This window comes from Alosa pseudoharengus, unplaced genomic scaffold (assembly GCF_046254945.1).
Source record: "Alosa pseudoharengus isolate Yale_2024_CS ecotype anadromous, Long Island Sound unplaced genomic scaffold, YU_APseudo_1.1 YU_APseudo_1.1_scf_6, whole genome shotgun sequence".
Lineage (NCBI taxonomy): Eukaryota > Metazoa > Chordata > Actinopteri > Clupeiformes > Clupeidae > Alosa > Alosa pseudoharengus.
The window spans coordinates 26,465,364-26,488,989 of record NW_027468848.1 but is presented as its reverse complement, the minus strand read 5'-3'; the positions used below and the strand labels follow the sequence as shown (position 1 = coordinate 26,488,989).

The 23,626-nt window shown below is 41.4% G+C and overlaps 1 protein-coding gene across 1 annotated transcript; it reads right to left on the bottom strand.

Annotated features, from left to right (window-relative positions):
* Positions 1-3,643: 3,643 nt before the first annotated feature.
* On the bottom strand, positions 3,644-17,364 carry LOC143106226 (tetraspanin-15). The gene is made up of 8 exons (XM_076270454.1): positions 17,047-17,364; positions 13,978-14,163; positions 13,591-13,665; positions 13,376-13,471; positions 12,546-12,659; positions 11,018-11,068; positions 10,316-10,432; positions 3,644-5,163 (listed from the first exon to the last, which is right to left on the bottom strand). Exons 1-8 carry the CDS (start codon positions 17,134-17,136, stop codon positions 4,837-4,839), a joined length of 1,056 nt encoding a protein of 351 aa, XP_076126569.1. The 5' UTR covers positions 17,137-17,364; the 3' UTR covers positions 3,644-4,836.
* Between the last annotated feature and the right edge of the window lie 6,262 nt (positions 17,365-23,626).

Genomic DNA, 23,626 nt, shown 5'->3' with positions numbered 1-23,626 from the left:
AGCACATTTGCAATTTGCACATTTGAAATTTGAAAATTTCTCGGGTCTTTTTGGACGCCATCTTGGAAAATGGCCAGCATTTCAAGTAGCAAATCAAGTGGATTTGATTGTATTGGTCTTGATCACATCCATGCCAAATTTCATGCGTCCATCATAATTTGCTTTGACAATTCTGTGCAATAAATCAATTTCTAGGGTCTTTTTTGGCAGCCATCTTGGAAAATGGCCACCATTTCAAGTGGCCAATCAGGTAGATTTCATTGTATTGCTCTTGGGCACATACATGTTGAGTTTCGTGCTTGTATCATAATTTGCTAGGTCAATTCTATGCAATAAATCAATTTCTGGGGTCTTTTTTGGCGGCCATCTTGGAAAATGGCCACCATTTCAAGTGGCCAATCAGGTAGATTTGATTGTATTGGTCTTAAGCACATACATGTCGAATTTCATGCTTGTATCATAATTTGCTAGGTCAATTATATGCAATAAATCAATTTCTGGAGTCTTTTTTGGCGGCCATCTTGGAAAATGGCCACCATTTCAAGTGGCCAATCAGGTAGATTTGATTGTATTGGTCATAAGCACATACCTACCAAGTTTCATGCTTGTATCATAATTTGCACGATTCTTGCCAAATTGGCCTTGTAGCCGCTCTACTAGTTTGGATGCAAATATTCTTGATACGGTTCCAGGGAAGACGGAGGAAAAAAATATCGGTTTGGTGCATGTGGACTAGGCCTAAGTCTCCTAAACTGCCGGCGTCGTGTACACGCAAGGCGTAACTTTTAACAAAACCTCACCGGTTTCACAAAAACCGGCGACGTGTAAACAGCACCATAGCTGCTTATAGACTGCACCATAGTTTGCATATAGACTGCATTACAACTGTTTAAAGCCAGACGTCACGGTACGCTAGAACAAGACTAAAGGTAACTTTAGCTATAGGGCTGTATTAATTTGTCCAAATGAATAGGTCATCGTAGACGTTGTTATTGTATTATTGCATGTGGATATTGTTATGCTATGTAGGCTACTTTTTTTGCAATGCATGGACCTAAAACCGGGAAACGGACAAATAAAAAATCGGACACGCGAGAATTTGTTTTTGCGGGGGTGGAGGTGGGTGGGTGTGCGTACCATAGCTCTCTCTCTCTCTCTCTCTGTCTCTCTCTCTCTCTCTCACACACACACACACACACACACACACACACACACACAGTACCTTTCTTAGCCACAGTTAATTTTAGTGGTGAGCACAACAAGTGTTATGGACATTGTTATGCACATTATTGACTGCAGTTTATTCTCATCAATGTCAGTCCATGAATGAATATTGATCAGTTGTTAACGAATAGGCCTAGAAGTTGCATTTGGATTGCCGATTTCATGGTTGCACCATGCACATGTTTGCCGATTATGTGGCCCTCAGTAACCTATAAATTCAATGATGTGGCCCTCTATGAAAATGAGTTTGACACCCCTGGTTTAGACTCTGTGGGCTAAGCCCCCAATGTTTTCAACTGCTGGCGACGCCCCCATCGATAAATTCCATCTTGACATTTAAACTTTTACAATAAATAAAGTATTTCTTGGAGCCCATACAGATTCCTTTTCATCCCATACCAAAACCACTGCATGTCAGTGGTAGTTGGGAGTCACATTTGAAGCATGTTTAAATGCCACTACACAATCGGCCTTGGGAGGGGTTCTTAAATACGCTACTAACTTTAGTGATGACTTTTTGATTACATACTACTTTCTTCATATATGGTTTCATTCATTGGGGGAAAGTGGGTAAGGATGCATGTTGACTGAGGATTGTCTTCAAAGCAGCTGAATATAAAGCATAAAATCTGTTTGATGGAAATCCCTCTAAACAGAGCTATTTTCTCCCTTTTACAGTCATTTCCTTTTTATTGACCTTAAAACCTATAGCAGTGCAATGGAGACCAATCTCTGCAGCACCCATACGCATCTGCCAGCTTTCAAATGTGAATGTTAATGCTCTGACTTCTACTGAGTGCGCTAACACATCTATCCTGCCAGACGGCAGAATGAGGGAGAGGGCTGGAGAATTGTCCTCGAACGGCTGCGAGTCTGCAGTTTGTGATTACTCCGGATGGCACCGATGTTATCATTACCATAATCCAGACTGTTTGGATGTGTGTGCTGATAGTATATTTTTTACTACCATATTTCTCTTGAGACTTAATCAGGACGATGCAGGTCAGAATCCAGGCTTTATTCTTTTCAATGAGGGGCCTAGTGCCCCTCAAGGGAGAAAAGTACATGTTTGTGTCACCCCATCATGGGTTTCACCAGATTATCAATATTCTCTTCTAACTTCTCTGACTAACAGAGACCATATTTAAAGTTACACACAAAGAAGGAGTGACCTCTAGGTCCAACCCAGTTTGAATATGCAATAGAAAGGGAGGATGAGGATTAGGCCTTCATCAGGTCTGGTCAGCTTCTATTATCTTTTAATTAAAACTACCCCCTTTCCTGGGAAGTCCTTCAGAGGCTTGGACACATGCTGTTCTACAAACATTCACACCTTGGTGATGGGCAAAAGGCATAAACAATGGATACACTGCATACAGACCAAAGACACACACACAGGGTACACATGGGTACACAATCACAAATGACCATAAGAACTATACAGTCTTCAAGTCATAAAGACTTGAATCATTAAACCATTCACATAAAATATGAATACAAAATATTCCCTTCAGTGCTTCATGGCAGTCAGTGTTGTTCCGCCGTCCCATCTCACTCTTCCCCCAGGTCACAGGCTGCAATTATTCCAGCCACTGGCTCTTGGTCGCCTTTTGCAGGGGGAAAGGAAAGGTGAGGAGCGAGAAAGCATTAAGGATGATGAGTCAACACATGGGCCACTTGTTCCCTTTGAACTTACTAATTAATGAACCGGCGTGCTAGGACCACCATGGGAAAGGATTTTGAATGTAGGCCGCTGTGGAATAGGATTTTGTAGATTCTTACAGGCGCAGAAGAGATTTAAGCAAACTGCTGTCAAGAACATGTCTTAATGACCCGTGAAGAGCTCATTCCTATGTTCTCAGACTCGGGGCCCTATGTTTTCTAGTTTTATATGGCACATGATGGGAATATGACAAAGGGTCCTATGTTCCCAGGAACTTATCTTCCTATAGGTCCTATGTTTCCTAGCTCTATACTGCACATAATTGGAGCCTCTGCATTCGTTAAATATGACATGGGGATTGTGAGGATAATGGGAAATTGTCAAGGGTTTTTTCTGTTCATCAGCACGGCTGTATTGCTGTCAGTATTGTAGGTCTACACTTGTGGATAGATGTCAAATGTTGGAGTCATGGGAAAAATATTAACGAAGCACACACCCAAAAGAATATGTTTAAAGAGAGATGAGTACACATAGCAGGAACATTAAACCTAGGAAACATAGATGCGATCTGGCCATTCTCCAAGCATCTGCTGTAGGGAGCCTCCATCCTGCGCCGCCAACAACAACCTCTTCAAAGATTCTGGAGCATGCTCCGCTGAAACATGAATAAGAGCTCCCTCTGAGAGCATTTTGTCATTCTAATCGCACCATTCAGAGACCAAGCCAGGGACACAAAAAAGCACGCTTGAAATGGAATAATCTGGAATCTGTTTTATTGAAGATGGAAGTAATGTGATGACTGGGATAATGCTGTAAAATGGGGATGGATCTTAAAATGCAGATGAAGGATAGCTCTGCCCTTGTACTCCTTTATTCCATGAGAACATGTTTACAGATATAATAAACAAGGATAGAAAAGGAGCATTTTCTTTATAATGGAGGCGATAAAACCTGCATTATAATAGCCTAACACAGTTGTAAACAGAATCATTTCCCCCTCAACTTAAAAAATGAGCAAGTACTCCCAGTCAGTGCATATTCAGAACATAGCACACTGGTGAAGTTTGTAATTTTAGCATGAAACTGGAAGGAAACAATTCACTTGCAGTCATTCCATAAACAAGGCGTGATTGGTAGTGCACCTGAAAGGTTGTAATGATCTTCTGGATCTCTACATTTATAACCTAGAGACAGGGCTACTTCACACACAAAAAAATCAATAATTTCAATGTCAGTATCTAAAATGCTTATGAATACCAATATTTGAAATCTGTAAGACTTCTGCATCTTATACCATCACATCTTCATTAAAAGCAGTCGGCAGAACACATGCCATTGTCAGTGCAGACGTGCCACCTGATAGCCATTTCCTGTAGTTTCTTGTAGGTGAGTTAAGCCTAGTCATAGACAAAGTGCTTTTTTCCCTTTAGAGATTTCCAAACAAGTTTTTTTAGTCTAGGACTAGGCTTCATCCATGTACTAGAAACTGGCCCCTAAATTGTACACTGAAAAAAAAAAAAAGTAAAAAGACCCTGAGAAAAAATATCCTCAATTCTCAATTTTTAAAAAAATCAAACTGCTACATTACTAATTCTTGTCACGGCAAAGGGTGCTTTGTCTTGAATTCTCCTTTTTCTCATAAAACTGCAAAAATCCTAAACAATACAAAATTAAGGAAAAGCCTCATAAACTATTGAACAGTCCAACAATATGATATACTGACATGTATACCCCAAATAAAAACAGTAACAGCACAAATGCAGATAAAAAATTACCAATCTAAAACGGCAGTGTCTAGAAATGAGCAAGACTGGCTGGATTGCTAGTTCCATCACCACACAGTGCAACATGACAACCTCCTAAAAGTCAGGAGAAAATAATAATCTAAAAAGAATACCACTTCACAATCCCGAATATCTACAATGTATCCCTTGTTTTGAAAATGTCCTTCATGCCCGATTGTCTACTTCATCCATGCCAATCAGTGATCCCGACTGTTGTGGTTCAGGTATTGAGTATGTCAGAGGGTCCTGGACTTGCACTTGATCTAGGTCAGCGAAGGTGAGGTCAGGAGCCCAGGTGTCTGGTTCCGAGTCAGGCACGGGCAGGTAGCCGCCATCGCGGGGAAGGCACATGCACCAGCCAGCACCGTCCAGGTCTAGCTCGCTGTACTTGTAGCCAGCCCGCTTCAGGATCTTAAAGTCCACCATGTCCTCGGACTCGCTCATCTCCACCAGAATGTTCCAGAAGACACAAGTGAGGAGGATACCCAGCAGCTGGAAGGCAACAGTTATGAGACTTAATGCGCGATAACATTTTCAGTGCCCTCCAGAATTATTGCCACATCTGGTAAAGTTGACTAAAAACAGGCATAAGAAATGATCTGCTGATTATTTGTAATCTCTTCAGAGAAAAAAATATATCATAAAGAAATAAATATTTTTAACAAAAACACATTGGCCACAATTATTGGCACCCTCTAGAAAATTGTACATACAAAATGTAACAGAAGCATTTTTCCATTTATATTCAACTTTAGTTAAAGTTAATCAGAATGCCTGAGAACTTTCAGCAGTAGTTCAGGACTTTCTTTTTCACTAAGGTATGAAAATTAAGCGACAGAGAGGTTAAATCCCCTAGTGTCTGTACCATACACGGGTCCAAGTGCCCACGGGGACCCGGGTTCAAGTTTGACCCGGGTAATTTCCCGATTTCCCGATCCCACCCCATCTCTCTCCCAGTCATTTCCTGTCAGTCTCTTACGGTCTTATATATATATATATATATATATATATATATGTACACTGTATACTTAAAAAAAAGAATTATGGCGGAGGGTCTGTGATATTGTAGGGCTGTAGGGCCTATTCCAAAGGCCTTGGGAACCTTATTAAGGTGCATGGTATCATTAAGTCATGAAGAAACATTTTCAATGAAAATTTCTCAATCTCTGCCAAGACACTAAAAGTGGGTCATGACTGGATCATTCAGCAGGTCAATGAACCAAAACAAACGTCCAGATCAAAACAAATATGGTTACTGAACACAAAATCAAGCTTCTGCCATTGCCATCTCAGTCCCTGATCTAACCTCCATAGAAAACCTGTGGGGTCAGTCATAGAGGATAATGCACAATTGAGGACCTAGAAATCTGGAGAGATTTTGTAAAGGAATAGTCTGAAATCCCTTGCCTTGAATTCTTCAACTTTATGGGATGTCATAGGAGAATATTATGAGAATATTGTTTTATTGGCAAAAGGAGGCTTAACAAAGTATTACATGCAGGGGTGCCAATAATTGTGGTCTTTTTGTTAATAATATTAATTTCCTTATGAGGTATTTTTGTTTCTCAGAATTCATTTTCTTCCCCTCAAGGTTGGATTTGTCCTCATTGTTGTCATTGTGAGATTTCAATAAATCAGCAAAATATGATTTTTGCATATTTGTTTTCTGTCAACTCTACCAGGGGTGCCATTAATTCTGGAGGGCACTGTATTGTAGAATAATTGCCCATGATACTAATTTAACTGCTAAAACATTTGTGGATGTCAGCTACATTAACCCTGTAGCTTCCCAGCCATTATTCTAGACACAAAAAACAAAACCGGTGGACAACAGGTGAGGTAGAACCTTTATACATATTTGCATGTGCATAGTTCCCAAAAACCTTATTGGAAAACCCTTAAAACAACATAGGTGAAATGTATATTATAAATTCTTTAGGAGCAGAATGTAATTTTTGTTTTCTGAAAATATTTTGTTTGGTGAATTCTGTTGTTACAAGGTATTCATGCAGCTCTGGGATAGAGGGAGAAATATTGTGATAATTGTGACACTGACGTTGACCAGGCAATGAGCCAGGATGTTAATTATAGCTCTCAAGCCGTAAATGATGCATGATTGCATTACATGTGCAACACTAATTGACATCCAAAAATACCTGTACCAATTTTGCTTCGCAATGGATGTGAGAACTGGGACAGGATTAGCAAAACTGTCATCCATAGCTCGGGGTAACAGAGCAGTCTAAAAAAACAATGGTACTAAAACTTAATGGGAAGCAGTGATGAACCAGGTGATTCCAAAGCGGGACTCCAGCCAGAAATATATTGGAATGTACTCTGACCTGTCTAAAGGACTCCTGTCCATCTCTGCTGTACCAGGACTGCCCCTGTAATTTACTGGGTCGAGCAGTCATCCCCGTTCATGCCCTCCCCTTCCCAAGCGCGGGATGTTCAGGTCAGCGGTGACAAGTTTCCTGAGCAGCGCCACACACACCCCATTTCCTCTTCCCTTAATTGGGCTAATCATCTAATGGAAAGTCTGGAGCTGCACAAAACCTGCGTGTGCATGACACTGCCACTGCCCTCTCACCTCACCACAGGAGACCCCGCCAGTCAGTCACAGAGAGACAACAGGCTCTCTCTCTCTCTCTGTGTGTGTGTGTGTGTGTGTCTGAGTAAGGTTGATAGAAAGAGAGAGAGGGAGAGAGAGAGAGAGGTAATTATCAGTGTGCACACTCTAGGTGTATGTAGGAGAGAGAGTGCACGATAATGAGGAAGGGGTGAAGTCAGTCAAGAAAGGTAATGCTGTAAAAAAACGCCTCTAAAAACGCGAGCTGATGAAGATGATAAATATGATGAATGTGACGAAGACAAGGATGAAAGTAATGACAAAGACGGTGGTGCAGGAATAGAGACAGAGTCGGGATGAGTGTTGAGGCATCACCATCACACCTTTGGTGAACACGTAGCCCTGAGTAGGAGGCCCTGCCCACTTCCTAGCGGCAACACCCATTTCCTTTGTTCATTACGGACACGGAGGTCTTAATGAAGTGATAGATAAACACGGAGGATGCAAAGCAATCAAAATGGAAATGCAGCAGGTGTGTTTGAAAATCCCCTATGAGAGAGAGAGATAGAGAAATAGGGAGATAGGAAGATAGAGAAAGAGAGAGTATGACAGAGAGAGAGAGAGAGCAAGAGAGAGTATGACAGAGAGAGAGAGAGAGAGAGAGTATGACAGCGAGAAAGAAAGAGTTTGTGCACGCAGTGAATGAGGTGGAGATGGGTAATAGGATTTCATAATCACTATTCCATTTTTACCATCACACTAACACGTCCCCCAGTATAGACCAGTCACTATGCACCTAACCCGTCGGTCAAAATTGTGGCTTGCGGTGGTATTTCAATATGAATACATCCACCTGAGAGTGTGTGTCTGTGTGTGTGAGTGTGTATGAGAGCAGGGGAAAGATGGGAAATAGGCTTTTAGCACAATCCTTTTTGTGCTGCCATAAACTATCCTCTCCAGGTATCTGAATTCTGCAGGGCTGCCAGTTAAAATATTGCAATGGAATTTCAATATGAATGTATCTGCTAGTACAGGGGTGGGCAACTAATTTCCCCAAGGGGCCACATGACAAACTGGGACTGTTGAGGAGGGCCGGACCCAAAATACCGAACTCAAGTCTGAACTCAATTCTGTCTAAGTCTATTCCAGTGTTGTGCGTAAACGAGTTCAAAAGAACGTGTTCATTGAACACGCTCATTTTTTCGTAAACGTTGAACTGAACGCAACACATTTTTTAATAAAGAACTTGAACGTGAATTAGTTCACATTATGTGTCATGAACGGCAGACATCACTGTAAATGAACGTTGGAATTTGTTTTCCATTGAAAACTGAGTGACATCTGTTTTCTCTTTTGAAACGCAACAAGAAAATGTTTCTCCCTCCTGTATTCTCGCTGGTGCCGCTTAAATCATGTATCACCAGACAGAAATGGTTTTGACATTGTGTGTGCAATGCATTGCGGGCAACGTAGTGTCCGGCTGAGAATAGTTGAATAGCATACTGGCTTCCGCACAACGTTACCCGTGATGAATTGCAGCAGAGTGGGGTAGGCATAGCAACGCCGCGTAGCAGGCAACGACGAGAGCGCGGAGGGCTGGAGGAGCGAGAGAGAGAGACAGACCAATGACGAGAGTGAGAGAAAGCGCTGCAATTTAAAAAAAAAATGGCTAGTGGAAGTGATGGCACGGAGACAGACATCGATTCTCCTGAACATTTAAAACAATTGTGATTTCTAGCTCGTAGTGTGAAAAAAAGTATTTATTTGAATATCTCACGAAAAAAGTAAAATGAACTGAACTTTGAACTAGTTCAGAATTAAAATTGTGAACTTTGAACGTGAACTGTTCACTTTGAGCATGTATGAACTGAACTTGAACTAGTTCAGAAAAGCTGTGAACTGGCACAACACTGGTCTATTCTGTTCTTGTATAACATTAAGTAAATCATATGGTTTTGTTTACTACTCGTAAGAACAGATGAAAATGTGAGGGAGACCAAGGAAAAACAGCAATAGGCTACTTAATCTATGTCCAGTATTTAATCCTCATTCTCGAAAATGATTTTTTGACATTGACATTTTTTTTTCAGTTTTCAAAGACTGATATAAAAAAAGTACTACAATATCTATATAATTAGGCTAGGCCATGAAAATGTAAAGGAGTCAGTACAACCATAGGCCTGTGCCACCATTTCATCAACACTCAGCAATATTTCATCATTAAATCATTACCATCATTACCATCATTCAATTAACTCTATGCAGAATTAGACTATGAAAATGTGGAGCAGACAATAGTAAGCTGTCATTAGTTAATCAACATGCACAAAGAAAACTATTTTAAAAATGTAGGCTATGTTTTTGCTTTAACTTTATGCACAAAACTGTGATTGGTCAACTCGCCCTGTGTGTTGAGCCGGCTGCTTCAAGCAACCTGTGGGTAGTAGCATCATACTAGTTCGCTAACATAAGCTTTGCAAATAAACTCAGACATATTTTGGTTACAGTGACCGGGTTATCCGAATGTAAACTGTCTATCTGCCAGTAACGTTTTGAAATTAACACTTCGTATCGCCAACAAACAGCAGGAGTTCGTTCTGACAACCTTTGCGGTGGTGAGCGACGCAGATATAAGAAACACAAAACTTTGAAAGGTTTACGCCGACTTAAAGACAACTGCATTGTGTCGACGCAGAAGCATAAATTCTATTCACCAGCACATCAGTGAGGGTGTTTACATCGTATGCATCCACGCACAAATGTATGGGCGTACAAATAGCAGTCGCTTTCAAAATAAAAGCAACGATATTGATTTGCGTGCTTTATCTCTATGCTAGGCTCTTGACTATTGTTCTTTCACGGACCTTACGCGGGCCGGTCAGGGAAAGCCCACGGGCCGGATGTGGCCCGCGGGCCGTATGTTGCCCATGTATGTGCTAGTATATTTGTGTGTGTGTGTGTGTGTGTGTGTGTGTGTGTGTGTGTGTGTGTGTGTGTGTGTGTGTGTGTGTGTGTGTGTGTGTGTGTGCAGGGGACAACAACAAAGAGTGTCTGTTCTGAATGACATTTATCTACCTGTGGCAGGCCAACTGCACAGCAGAGCCCAATGGTAGCGCCAATGTTGTCTCCCATCCAGAGATTGACCGCATGGATGCAGCCACGAACGTGAATCACTCCATCCAGAACCTCCCGCTTGAACGAAAAACAACAGAAGGACAAGAAGGATAAAACAAGAGAAGAGGAAAGAGATGAAGAGAAGAGCGAGAAGAGACAAAAGAATTGTTATGGGATGTCTAAGTGATACTGTTGCCACAGCAATAGACATAACACCATTAAATTAATACAAAAATAACAGACTTGATGGAACTATTAATTATTGTGTCAATGCTGTTGTTTGTCTGTTTTTCCCCCTGTATCACCAGTAAAAAAAAAAAGCAAAGAGCTGAAATAACTGCAGCGGCAGCAGTAAGAGACAAGAGCAGATGGGATATAGTCTGTGCTCTTGTGCAGTAAATAATCTCACGGCCACTCCAATCTCCATCACTTAAACCACTTCAGACCCTCCATTCCAAAACAAATGGCCCCAAAGCATCCTCCATTTCAAAATAAATATAAGGCAACAAACACCACTGCTCTTTGAATGGATTACACCAATCAGTCTGCTAAGATGATGTGGAAGTGTAATCAAATTAAAAGGTTCACATGGTGTGGTTTTACCACACACTGATGTGGATGCCTCTGTGCAGTGATGGCAGTTCAAAGGCCTGAAACACTCACCTGCTGTTTCAAAGTCTGGAAGCCACAGAGCGTGTTGACAACCTCTCCCACCTGATTTGCAAAAAGAAAGGAAGGACGTCAACCTGAGCATGTGTGAATAAAAGGTGACCACAGTGATTACAGGCTTGACCTGATATGAGATATCATCACACTAGAAGGCTTTGTCGCCCATTAGGAGACATCAGAGTTTTGTCTGAAAGGCTGAAGTGGCTTCATTCCACGAGTGAATCAGAAACCTTCTGGTCACCTAATAAATGCTACAAAATGAACACATTGGCTAACTTAGGGTGTGATGAGACATCAATAGGGTCTGCTATTCTTTTGATCAAAGAGCAATCACTCAGTCTGTGCACCTCTGCATCTCTCTTAGGGCAGAACATTGGCAAGCACAGGAGGGCGTCAACTTGAATTTCTACCAGTGACAGCAGCTATCACTGCAGGTAATTCTTTGTTCTGTCATTCATTTCTGTCATTCTGTCCTCGCTCAGCTGCGCAGTGCCACTGTGAGGACAAACTTAAACAGCCTAGCACCCGGAGCGATGAGATCTGTGAGTGTGTATCAAGCGATTCCGTTTTTATCAGTGCCAAATATCGCTGGGTAGCGTGGCAGGTAGCGAGGACCCCAGGCTAAACCATGGCTCTCACAAACGCCCCCATCCAATCATTTAACCTATTTGTTGATAAAAACCTAAGATCCACACCAAGTATTCTTTCACCTTCATGGGTTTAACTCTATTCAGTCTGTGAGGCAATTCTGTTTGGCTGCACTTAACCAAATAGAAAACTCCTTAAACAACAGGATATTGGAAGAGAAAAGGTCTGAATCTAAAGAAAAATTTAACCATTTCAATTCCGAGTTGGCTGAAACTTAATAAGGCATTGCAATTTTACTCTGTAATTAAATGCCACTGACATTTAATACAATTTGGCTACAAAATGGCCTGATTAAATTCTAGCCAGGGACTGATTTGAGGCGGCCAAACAATCAGGGTGCTAATGTAATTTATCAGCACGGAAGTCAGCTATTGCCAAGGGACAAAACCTCACAGAGCCCCCACAATGACTCACTCATATATAAACATATACATGGACTGTATGCATAATTCATACAATTGTACAGTATAAAAGTATTGCCATGCCCATGACCATTACCAGTGTGTCTTCTGACGTGAGCTTCATAAACCAATAAGCTAGAGTTTACTCATTCCCTCCGAGTATGTGTCTAGCCTCCCAATCCATAACTGCACCATTAGCAAGAGCTAGAACCATTAGCCTCATATGATCTTGTACTGGGAGCCACTCAGATCCCATGATGGGGCCTCTTGCTGGATAAAGAGCGGCAGCTAATCCGATCCCACTCACTGGGCTCATGGAGCTCTCCTCTCTTACTGTAGAGCAGGGGGCACGCCCCCAGACATGCAATTCAATGGAAATGGAAAGAGCTATCAGTGCTGGGTTTGCCTCATTGCTGATGGAGGTCTGAAGGATAGGCAGCTGGGTTGGGACTGGACAGGACTGGACTGCTCACCTGAGACACACAGCACGTGTACGGAACTCCGCAAGCCAGGGGACCCGTGCCGTTGCAGAAGTGGTACTGGTTGACGCCCCAGTCCTTATACTCGTCTCCACCGCAGCAGGAGAACTAGGGAGTGGAGGAGAAAGAGAGGATGAGTCAGTGTGGGAAGGAGAGTGAATAAATAATAGGTAGAGAGGCAGGGGAAAGGAGAGAATGGGGGAGAGAGAGAGAAGGGAGAGAGACTACTACTTACAGTACCACTACTGGGTTATCTCTTTTTTTACAGCTCTCAACTCGGCATAAACCGTGTTTTTTTTTCCGTTTCGACCTTTTTTAAATTACCTTTTAATGGACAAAACGGCATCCAAAAGAAATTAGCATAATTCTAAGTGGTTTATTCAGTGGCAGCCTTTTAAATCCATATATTGAAATCCAGGTGAGTGGTATGACATCGCTGCTAAATCCAACATGAGACAGCATACTGACTTAAATCTCACTGCTATTTCTGCCAGAGGAGAACAGATAGTTGAGGGGAAGATTGGCTTCGAGTGGTACCATGGCACCGTGATTAAATTGAACACTTAATTAAAAGCTACTATTTACACTTTGCAATGGGAAACCTAATCTCTGCTCAGCTGAATGGTGAATAAAAAGGGCCTCTTCTCCATCTTCCACTCTGAGGGATGGTTATGGCTTGGGCAGAGTTTCTTATTTACACACACTGACGGAGTGCTGGGGGGGGGGGGCACAGTAGCGCAGTGCAGAGTAGACCTGTGTAAAATGACTCTTTTGTGTCACATGTTTCCCAGTTAATAGATTCAACCACTTATCTGAGCTCTCACCTTTCGCTGCACATAGTCCAAGATGTTCTTGAAGTCCAGATCATCGTAGTAGTGCTTTATGCCCTCTCGAATGGTCTTGTGGAACAAGGCGGCTGTCTGTGCAGGAAAGGGCAGAAAGACTGATGAGATTTCACTTGAGGGAGACATGGGCTCATTACAAATGCTATAATAATAATCGTCTTAAACCGTCTGAGAAAATGTGACCATTCAGTCACCTTCCTTTCGAAAATGAGAGCTATGATGAGGCCCAGCGCCTGCAGGGCCAGCAGAGCACACAGCACACAGAGGAACTGCAGTGGAAGGAGAGAGAGAGAGAGAGAGAGAGAGAGAGAGATGAGAACAAGTGAAAGATGTGTTTACAAGAGACAAAAACTCTCACCACAGTGACCACCTCTTCACATACTGAACGTCACACTCAAACCGACCTCACTTTCCACCCAAAGAAGCCATCGAGAGCACTGATTGACTACACACTTTACCCCAAACAAATAAGCTAAACAACACACGCATAGCCCACCGCCGCTGGCTATGCAGCATGTTTATGATGTTTGGTCCGCTGCCACGGAAGGCCATTAGGTGCCATAATAAGCGCCATTACTCACCATGTGCAGCAGTGTCTTGTTGTCCCTGAGCGAGCCCACCATGCCCACCAGCGAGACGGTGAACATGACCAGGCCCAGCAGGATGAGCACCACGGCCGGGGCCAGGAACACGCCCTCCAGCGTGCGGTTCCTCTGCCGCTCCACCTCAGCGTACAGCCCCACGCACAGCACGCACAGGCCCAGGAGCTGTGGGGAGGAAGAAGGGGAGGAATTAGAGAGACTGAGGATGGATCCACCACAGCATCAAACTGAATAGAACATTTCCAAGCCTCAAGTGTTCGTGATGTAGACTACAGCTAGTGTGACCCACGATATCAAAAAATTATTGACTCACTGAGAATTCCTCTGGATATTCACAATATGACTCATATTTCAAACATGGGTCAAATATTCTAGCTTCTAATTCTAGTGCTTATCACCTAACTAGAGCTGACATTTAACTGTATATAAACAGCACTCACTGATGTACTTTTCTTATTGTACTCTATCTTTTAAATTTGTTTTAAATTGCTCTAGAAATGTTGGGAGACTTGTTTTAAAAGCTTTAAGCTGTTTACCATGTTGTAAGTCGCTTTGGGTAAAAAGAGTCAGCCAAATGTATGTAATGTAATGTAAAATATGCTCCGTATATTGGGAATGTAATAAGAAGTATCTGGTCAAAAATATCTCATATTACAGGCCTATTTCACCCAGTGGAAACAAGGAGACCAGAGGGGAGGATGGCACCATGGAGCTGCATCTTCCTTCACAAGCTGCCAGCTGCAGTTAGTTGTATGGCAGGTGGCCATGTGTTCATGCATTATTTAAACACATCTGGGTTGAACAGACAGTGGCAAGTGTAGGTTTAAACGTCCACTGATGCTCTGTCACATACAATGCCAGCAGATGCGTGTCTAAACTGACTGTCAGAATAAGGAGGTGCGTGACCATGACTTAAAGTTGGAAACTGACCTAAAAAGAGACCCGTGTGAGAGCAAGTTTTTGACATGAGGGCAGTGAGCACTATCTAATCAGATTAGGCTTGGCGTCATGTCATGATGGGCTCGTCCTGATGGATCCTAATGGATTTTACTTGAGTCTGATTGATCTGTGCTGCTCCTCCTTATGTCAAAATGCAAATGTTCCTTCATGCAGGAGATTGAAACAGACGGGCTTCTAGGCTTTCTCCACTGCCGGGCTTCCAGCCTTTCATAGCATCTCGTTGCACCAATGGTTATTAATTACCCTGAGGCATAACTGGCTGCACTCCATTCTACATCTCCATGTTCCCCATGCAATATAACCTCCAGCAAAGATGTGGGGACAGACAAACAACGTCATGTTAGCTAAATGAGAAAAAAATTGTGTTTCCACTACAATCGTGCTTGTGACAGGGGCTATAGCTAGCCAGCCTGCTGCAAATCACTGTTGTCCTACGAGGCGTGGGGGATCCATTTGTCGTGCTTTAAACAGCTGGCAGCCAACTGTAAAGCCAGAGATGGGCATGAGTTCTCGCCACCTGCATATTGATTTTCAATTTACGAGAAGGGCCATTTCCTAAACGTTCTTTCTCTCTCGCTGGTTCTCTCTCTCTCTCTCTCTCTCTCTCTCTCTCTCTCTCTCTCATCTATGGTTAACAACAGCCATCATCGCTAACCTTGTCCAATCTCCAGCACACACCTATCATATGATACCCTTATTAATTTGACAGAGGGCCACATTGGCCCCTGTTCAACATTCGAATCTCTCTGAATGAAAGGAGTGGGCAGGAAGCTATAAAAGTGAGACAGGTTTGCCACTTTGCGGCTTCAGTGCTGCGAGAGCTATTGTTGTGCTCAGAGAAGACTCTAAATCACTAGGCAGGGGCAAGAGCCAGAGAGAGAGAGAGATTAAAAAGAAAACAAGAGTGCAAATCAAACTGAGCCTCAGAGAGAGACTAATATATGGCAAAGAGCAGTGATAAAACAAAAACAGGAGATGAGTGGAGCACAAAGACTGAGTTATTAGAAGATAGGCCAGGATTTCTCCACGAAGAGTCATCAGGATTGTCTGTAGTAAAACAAAATACTAAATGTGGGCTAAGCTACTCTAAGATCACACTCATCTAAGTTCATGAATTTAAAACAGTAGTCCAACACAGCTTAATCTGGAGGACAGAACTAAAGATAAACTAAGATAACAACTTTTATTACTCTTGGTGCTGACCTAGGCCTATACCAAATCAAATCAGAGAGATAAGCATCTCACCACTTTAACACTTTGTAGCTCTGAGCATAAAATAATTGTCCCAAATGACATAGAGATAGATATTTCACTTCAATCTTTGCTGGAATTAAGCGCGGGAAAAACTCAAGTCAGAGGGGGAATCAGTAACCAATAGGGGGTGTTTAATGCAGTGCAATTTCAACAGAGGTCTGACATTAAATAGTACACAGTCCATAAAACTCAAACAAATCCCAATGGATGTTGTGATCACTCTTGAATGGATATTAAATATGTAAGACAGTTTAAAATTCAACTGAGTTTCTATTCTAAAGAGCCTACTATGAAAGCTTTAGGCCACATCGGTAATTTCAGCAGGCCCATAATAATTCCTACACGGGCTCATCTCTAGAGATCCTGTCTCTTTAAATATTCCCAGTGCGCCTTGTCCCACGCCCTGTCTGATTCATGTTGACATGTTAACAAAACAAAGAGTTACTGTTTGGACTGACTGATGCTCGCTCTGAAACCCATTCAATTATTTTCATGCTTATAACAATGCTATGAACTAGAGGCCTAAATGCAATAATACATACAAAATGACGGTTCCTGTTGATTGCCCCAAAGACACATTTGTTTAGGAACTTGCCAGATACAATTCATGCTGTCAACAATAACCCTGGGACGCACAACTATACATTTTTATGTAGAATTTGTCTATGGGTTGCTAGTGCAGGTGGAAAACGAAATAGCCTATGATATGATGTCCATCAGGAGTGAGGGATTTATTGTCTGAGGCACCAAAGTCTCTGCACCGCGTGCTGCTAAATCTAGCTAACGTTAATATTAGCACACTGTTTCTAAGAGAAACCACAATGTGATACTTACCGAAAAGAGCATAGAGTACACGTTTAGGGTGAACTTGATAATATAGTAGAAGCGAATGTTGTCTTTCCATTTTGAGTAATAATCTGGCATGTTGAATAGAGTCTGCTACCCTACTGTCTACAAATGGTTTCATTCATGCTAGTTTAAGGAGTCTACAAATCGCCTGAATAACAAGACAGTTGCTTTATTTTACTTTCATTTTCTGAGCTAGGATTTGATTTAGAAACTGATAGACTACTGTCGATGACAGCGCCGCGTAGCCTACACTGTATGAAATATTCAGAATGTTCTACACGTAAACAATAACAACTTCCGTGCCGCTGTCCATGTTGCCTTTGTAAAGCACACTTAAAGGGCCAGCACCACCAGCAGCCTGAACACGAAAAGAAACAGTAGCCGTCGGCGTTGTTCTTTGTTTTAGACAAGTATGTTACTTTAAATAGTCAGTGAAACAACGTAGCCTACGACGATATCACAATACTATGCTGAGACAAAGACTGCTTGCTTTAGCGCCTGAAATAAATAGGTCGCTAGCCTATTCAGGTTCTGGGCTATTTAATTGGCTAATGCTTCGCATCCACCTTGCTTTGTTTCGAGGATGTAGGCTATAGCAAGCAGGACAACACGACTGTGGACTTGCATTCTATTGCATCATCTTTTAAGTCATATTTAGGCTACTTAATGTTGGGATTGGACAGACAAAAATATTTAACTTAACAGGCTATAGCACGCCTTCATTTAGCCAAGCTTAACCCCTGATAATCCAAGTCAAGATAACTGGCAAAACTGTGGCCTAGAAGGGCACAATATGTCAGATAACTGAAGAACACAAAACTAGGCCAATATACATTTGCACAGAGAATATTGCAAGTAGCTTAGCCTACCCCTTGGTGTTCGGGTCTGTGGGACACGTTTTCAATGTTTGCTATAAGAAAAAAATGCTATTTGTTATTTCTTCTAACTCAAACTCATTGGCCGTGGCTCATTTTCAGTGAAGAACATAAAAAAATACTTATTTTCAATAACTGCACACGGTAACACACCCACACACACACTAGGCCTAGGTGTTGATAATTGTAGGTGCTGTAGCCTACCTTAACTGTGTCCTCCTCCTAATTGGGCCTGCTGTGTGTGTGTCTGTGCGTCTGTATGTGTGCGGGAATGTTGTCGTTCTGCACCTGCTATTCCCACACAAAGTTACAAAAATGTCAAACACTTTCACTTGTTCTGATTACAGTAAGTTCTAAGAAATAAGCAACAATAATGAACAAAAATCTTGTTTCTAATTTTTTTTACCTTTTTTATAATGGAATTTCCTCATTTTCTCACAAAAAACGAAAATGATATCAGAGGCGGTATTACAGTAAGGATCTTTGATCATATGATCATACATGTGATCTCACAGGATGGGAAATATGAACCATAAATGATGTCATTGGTAATTGAGCTAAAATAAACATCTGTTATGTATTTTTACATAAATTGTTATGGCTCTATTGATTTAAAAGCTTAATAATGTGGTGGGTCCACCACACCCGGGAACATTGGCTGTGTAAAAATATGAACACCTTACAATTGGGTTAAGTTAGACCTTAGAAGTTCAAATAAAAACCCAATACATTTAGCCTTTAAGAGCACTTTTATGAAGTAGCCTAGGCTTGGGCATAAGCAGCAGTATTTTTGTTATAGCTGCATATAACAGGGAAGAAGCAGGGAAATCAGTCCATGCCTCTGAGATAAAAATTAAATAAAGCAGAAAAACCCAGGGGCTATGGATATTTCATCTAGCCTAATTACATTCTGAATATTCCTGCCAATAACAAGACATTGAAGTGTGACTTTTCTCTCTTTTTTCATACTCATACATAGGGTTCTTTTTATCAGTGCATCAGACTGTAGGCCAGCCTGTTTTTGGTTGTTTCGGTTAGAGGTGGCTAGCCTGACGAGCCAGACCCACATGCTATAGGCTGCGTCTAGATTTCTAGGCTAGAGGTGGACAGTAACTAAGTAGGCTACATTTACTTGATTACTGTACTATATGATTTTTGAGTATCTGTACTTTACTTGGGTATTAATATTTTTGGAAATTTGTGACTTTTACTCCACTACATTTGAAAGACAACTACTGTACTTTTGACTCCACTACATTTTAAATATGAGCATGCAGTATACTTGTTACTTTTAACCACATTTGATTCTTTAAATGCAACAATGCGATAGACCATCTTGATGTTCATAATTGAGTTATCCTATTGAGTTTGAGTTATCTTTTTGTATTCGGCAGTGGAAATGTTTTAGATTTGGGAACAGAGAATGAATATTATATATTATTGCACCCATTTGAACAGTTGCAAAGTTATGAAAATAGGTAAAATGTTTTTGTTGGATGTAACTTTCACTTGTATTGGAGTAATATTTGACATGGTGTATCTATACTTTCACTCAAGTAAAGGAATTGTGTACTTCGTCCACCTCTGATGTTATGGAAGTGATGAATGGGATATCTTCAGGAATGGACAGTCATGTTGCAAAGATGAGACAGGGCACAAGTTTTTTCTGTTATGCAGCACTAAAGGATACATCCAGCCCTCATATACGCACTTACTGCATAAGCACTGGATGGTGGTGATTATTATTTATGCCATGAGAGCTCTTGTCATCAGTCAAAATATGTTTGCCTACACAACTGTGAAAACACATTCACCCAAAACTGCCCGGGGATCAGTAAACTGGGTTTCCTGCCCCCTTGTCTTTCAAGACTATCCATGTAAATGAAATGCTTACGTCCTTGTCAGTCAAAGTGCAAATGTGAAAATGGACATTTCTGTGTGACTGATGCAGCATATTATCTTTTTTGTAACCTCACAAATGGATAGGAAGCATGTTATCTTATAATATATAATTATATATATACAATATGTATATATATATAATCTCTCAAAACACTTTGCTGCATGTCTATAGCCCAAGGCTTTTTGGACAAGAACAAATCCTTTGTGTGACACTTCACCACACAAGAACGTGTTCAGACTATAGGAGGCTGTCTAATTCTATGTGTAACGTTCAATAAAATATTGTTCTTGAATTATAGATCTCTGTATGAAGGGCCCCATTTTGCAAACAGTGTTGTGCAGAGAAAGCTTAGCTCGCACATGTCATCATGAGAAAAAGACAGTCAGGCACTGAATGTACACCAGACAGAAACCTACAACAATGGAGCCTCTCTGGCAATGTGGTGCCGTGTATGAAATGTTTAGAAGAATTTTAGCAGTCCTATATTTGAATTGGCAAAAAAACACCATTGGCTGCCATAAACCATTTCACAGACAAAGACAATACAATAGAGCATGAACTTTTGGCAACAGAAAATGCTGTGATTTGCAAAGGACAAAGAAGAACTTGGCAAAAATTGATTTTCTTTCTTTTTAGATACTGTGTCCTCATGAGCTATTAAACTCTGTAATGCAGCTAAGCAGTGAATCCCTTCATATTGAATTTTCCCTACATGACTAACGGAGCTGGCTTCAAAACATTCATCCACTTCTTCCTACAAGCAGCAGTAGACCGAGGAGAGTGTTCACCTACCTTAAATCACAGAAGATATCCAGTGATCTTTTGCTTACTGCCATCTTAGCCTATTAAGGCATATGATAGACTAACTGATGCTAGAGCAGTTGGGGTGTGAAATTAAGTTTCTGATTCTTCTTCACTGAAAGCCCAAGGAACCTGTTTTTGGGGGATGTTGGGCTCCACTCCAATAAGAAAATTGGCAGTGTGTGTGTGTGTGTGTGTGAGAGAGAGAGAGAGAAGGAGAGAGAGAGAGAGAGAGAGAGAGACCTTTAAGGCCCTTTTAAATTTAAGATCCTGATGTGAGCTTGGTTTAATTAAACACGTTTTGATGGCAGTGGAGATATACTATGGTATGGAACAGTCAGCATGTGTCTTGGTGTCTATCATACATCAAAGACTGTGCTGACAAAAGCCACATTTCTATAGGCCTATCACTAAAACTACCTATCCCACTTGTCAGCTTTATATCAATAAAATAATTAATAATATTTGCACAGTGCATTCAAAAACAAGAAATACCAAGAGCACTTTAGTTACACAACACTCACTGGATGACGTAATGCTGAATATGTGCAGGGAAACTGTTGAAATATAAAAATCTGTAACAAATGACAAATGCCACCTAACATCTAATTCTGACCTGTAAAATATTATTTATGGAACTGCACTATAAGGTCTGATTCACCAGTGGGCCTTTTTGAATGAATGGATAAATAGTGAATGGGGATGATTATTATGTCAATTCCATATGCCAGCCCAATGCTGTTGTTGCATCATTGCTCAAGGCGGCTTAGAAATATTTGCTTTGCAATGGCAAATATGCCATTTGTCAGGAAATCTTTTTTAGGGACTAGTGAAAACAAGTAACCTATCTATGTTGCACAGGGCTATTGTATTTCTTTACTTATTTACAAAAGTTGCATGCTGTAACTGCGCCAGTGGCGTAACTATAGTAGGTGCAGCCAGTGCAGTCGCACCAGGGCCCGTGACCTCCCGGGGCCCGTCGCTACCCCCGCCCTGCCTCCTTTTTTTTTTTTTTTAGAACTTTAGAATGTTAGAGCACGGAGAGTGAAGCGTCACTTTGACGATCTATCGGAAGATGAGCGCTTAACCGATGCAGAGAGATACTTCAAAGTGCAGGTATTTAATAAACTCTGGACATCATAATCAGTCAGCTCTCCCAAAGATTTGCAAGTATGCGAGAAACTTGTCATGTGTTTGAGTCTTTACGTCCTATGACCCTTCAACTCGCAGGTGATGATGAACTGCTTGAAAAGGCAAGACGTTTGTCAGACCATTATAGCAGGGACATTGCACCGACATTCCCAACACAACTCCTCTCATTCAGGTCTTGCTTTAAAGCAGAGATTTCACAGAAGTCATCTATTTTTCAACTTGCCAAAATGCTGGTGGTAGATTATGACAGTGACAAGTTCTGAGTGTGCCACGACACTTATTCTAAAGATTATGACAGTGTAACATCCACATTCGGGGAAGTGTGTACTCATGTTGTTTCTGACATTGCCTGTGACTGCGCAACAGCTAAGCGATCTTTTTCAAAACTCAAACTTATTAAGACCTATACCTAAGGAGCAGCATGGGGCAGGAGAGGCTCCGTGGGTTAGCTATCCTGTCCATTGAAAATACGAGAGCCAGAGCATTAAATATTGAGAACATCGTTGACGATTTTGCACAACGAAAGGCTCGTAAGATGGCCTTCTTCTAATGGCCTACAGTAATTCACGCATATTGGGGATTGTATGCATATGAATGATTTTATTTGGTTTCTGGACGGTTAAATAAGTTAGGCTACATTAAGTTTTGTTTCTGCGCAGTGCGAGTTTATAAGCAAGCAATCTACGCTTGCAGTTTCCGCAGAGGGTTGAAAAGGCGCATTGAGTGTTCCCATAATTCCATGCGAGTTGATGTTAATGCAGTAATATTAGATTACCCTAGCCTGCAGGCTGTTAATACAATTATTTTTTAATGTTTTCACATGTAATGGATATATAGTCGTGTGTTTTTTATTTGAAATTGTAATCTGTAACTACTAAACTACTTCGGTGCCTCAGGCCCTTTGCATAAACAATTGAAGTCACCCTTAATGTGTATTGCATTTATCAGAGCTAATTCATCCTGGGCCATAGTTCGTCGATATGGGGCCCGCGTAGCGCTCTCGCACTTGGGTCCACCGTTGGCTTGTAACGCTACTGAACTGCGCCGATTAGAGTTGGTTCAACAAAAATCCGCCAGGTGGTGTCAATGATGTCAATGAAATCAATGATGATAGGCCTATTGATCGGTGTCCGTGTGACTGAGGTCTATTCAAGTAAAGTAGAAAATCTTCAGATGAAATATTCATTAAGGGTGAAATGAAAACTTAGGCTACTGGTCTAACAGTGAAAAGAAAAATAGCCTACAAGTCAATGTGTATAGGCTATCATAGACTATTCGGTCATGATCACCCCCCCCCCGCCCTTAAAATCTGAAGAGGAGAGGGGCAAAACGAAACGCTCTTCTTTTAAGCAGCAAGACATTGATAATTTTTTGGGGATGCACGAAAAAGTCAAAATGCATTCTGTTTCTTTTTTCTTCCACGCTCTACCAGCAGTCAGAAAAGCAGCATTATCACACCGACGCACGTCCTTGGCGTTTTTCATAGGCTGCGTCGGTATCGGACCTCAACTGGTGACGTGAGAGAGTGGATGCAGCCGTAACCTGGCGTTGGCAGTGGTGGCAGATGAGAGAGAAGCATGCTGCGGTCGGTAACCTGAAGCAGGCAGAGGAACGGTTTTCTGACAGTTGTCTCGTAAAAAGGAACCCTATCCCTTTTTACGAGAGGAAAATACTGAAGAGTATTGTCTACGACGCTGTCTTTCTGTGTGCAAAAGTTTTGATATTTTGCAAAGTTATGATGTTGCTCTTTATAATATGCTACAGATAATTATGGAAAGTCATGATGTCAGGAATCTAGCATTTGCCATTTGGGTGTTAAAAGCAAATTATCGTT

What these genes read in the sequence shown, in the direction of transcription:
- LOC143106226 (XM_076270454.1), bottom strand. Translation starts at nt 17,136, where the DNA reads ATGCCAGATTATTACTCAAAATGGAAAGACAACATTCGCTTCTACTAT. An exon ending in TCCAGACTTTGAAACAGCAG is followed by an intron (nt 10,433 to 11,017) that starts GTGAGTGTTTCA and finishes TTTTCGTTCAAG; the next exon opens with CGGGAGGTTCTGGATGGAGT. An exon ending in GTGCAGTTGGCCTGCCACAG is followed by an intron (nt 5,164 to 10,315) that starts GTAGATAAATGT and finishes GTTGCCTTCCAG; the next exon opens with CTGCTGGGTATCCTCCTCAC.